Source organism: Priapulus caudatus, unplaced genomic scaffold, assembly GCF_000485595.1.
Source record: "Priapulus caudatus unplaced genomic scaffold, Priapulus_caudatus-5.0.1 Scaffold317, whole genome shotgun sequence".
NCBI lineage: Eukaryota > Metazoa > Priapulida > Priapulimorpha > Priapulimorphida > Priapulidae > Priapulus > Priapulus caudatus.
Genome location: NW_014577378.1, coordinates 108,189 through 110,002, shown reverse-complemented (window position 1 = coordinate 110,002; position 1,814 = coordinate 108,189). Strand labels below are relative to the sequence as shown.

The 1,814-nt window shown below is 40.9% G+C and overlaps 1 protein-coding gene across 1 annotated transcript in view; it reads right to left on the bottom strand.

Annotated features, from left to right (window-relative positions):
* The window catches only part of LOC106808947 (solute carrier family 12 member 2-like), a 23,872-nt gene that overhangs the window by 5,363 nt on the left and 16,695 nt on the right, over positions 1–1,814 (bottom strand). The window contains exons 16-18 of the mRNA XM_014811870.1: positions 1,750–1,762; positions 904–1,003; positions 224–335 (exon numbers count right to left, since the gene is read on the bottom strand). Coding sequence (XP_014667356.1) covers positions 224–335; positions 904–1,003; positions 1,750–1,762 — 225 coding nt within the window. The remainder of the gene's footprint in view (positions 1–223; positions 336–903; positions 1,004–1,749; positions 1,763–1,814) is intronic.

Genomic DNA, 1,814 nt, shown 5'->3' with positions numbered 1-1,814 from the left:
GAGAGCGAGAGCGAGAGAGAGAGGGAGAGAGAGAGAGAGAGAGGGAGAGAGGGAGAGAGAGAGAGAGAAACTAATAAAAGAAGGAGAAGGGACATGAATATAGTGGATGATGTAGAGATGGAGACAGACACAGAGAGAGAGAGAGAGAGAGAGAGAGAGAGAGAGAGAGAGAGAGAGAGAGAGAGAGAGACAGACAGAGAGAGAGAGAAGCTGTAACACCTACCAATACGAGATGTCCACACACCATCAGGCTGACTTTCTTGGTGAAACTGGACACTAGATCGACTAGGGCAGGTCGTGACCTGGGGTCACCAGAGAGCACCAAACACTGTGGCCTGAAGATGTAATATTCACATGTAAGATTACAAACGGCAGCAGACCAGTCACACATCTCAAATTAATAAATCATAAATAAATCATAAATTAATTAATAAAAACATAAACAAATGAGTCGACTCGACACACATTTGATATATTGTATTTTGTATTTTGATATTTGATATTTCTATACAAGTTGCATAGCCACGTAATAACGATAGAATATAATCCACCGACAACAATAAGAATATTACAAATCATTTGTACAATACTATTACATAGATTTTATATGAGAAATTTCAATGAAAGACCTAGGCTCAACTAACAACAAGTGCATCACGTAGCATATTGAGTAACGCGCCGGTATCAAAAAAAAGCAAAATTTGCATACAGCATTATTACTTTTGCATCACGGCTGTCAAATCGTGACCGATTACATACCACCCTCCCTGCAAGAATTCACACTCGCCACTCACGTGCTAGTGACAGGCAGCTAGGTTACGTGGTGCGAACGCTCTCAGCACTGCATGTCGCGGCCACAACGTGAAGCCGCAAAGCCGCAAAGACGCAGACGGCAGAGGTTACCTGTAGTTTTTTACATGGTCCTCGACGTTGTTGAGCTTGAGCAGAGCGATGAGGGCACTGCGGTAAACGTTTGCCTGCGTCGACGATCCCCAGTTCACATCTACGCCAACAGGTGGCAACACAACATCGCATTAGCTATGTGAAAACTGCAATTCCACATGGTGAACCACTTACAACGTGCTATGTAATGCCACCAGGTGGCAACACAACATCGCGTTAGCTATTTGAAAACAACAACTCTACTCGCTGAACCACTTACAGAACGCAAACGTAACTGATGTGAACACTTCTGAATGGCAGGTATAGTTACGACATTAAAAGCCAGCGGAGAAACTAACGCTGGAGGTAAACATTAATCTAACTTATCCATTCCGATCTATTATCTATTATTATCTATTCCGACCAATATCCACCCACTGACGTAGTGTTTGACCTTTGGCATATATTATAACAAGGTGACGTGCTTTACAGGTGCTCTGAACTTATTAATGTTGTAACTGTGCAGGAGTGGGGGGGGGGACCGTACCTGACTCGTTGTTCTGTGTGTAGATGTAGAATACTCTGATCATGTACAGATAACTTATTACTAATTACCGGTGACCAGATTTATCTTGCTACATTGTATGTAGATGTAGAATACTGTGATCATCTACAGCTAACTTATTACTAATTACCGGTGACCATATTTATCTTGCTACATTGTATGTAGATGTAGAATACTGTGATCATCTACAGCTAACTTATTACTAATTACCGGTGACCATATTTATCTTGCTACATTGTATGTAGATGTAGAATACTGTGATCATTTACAGGCAACTAATCATTAATTATAGGTAGTCATACCTGGTTTGCTGCACTGTATATATCAAGAGTACATAATAGAGATTATTATTATCTCTATTATGTAC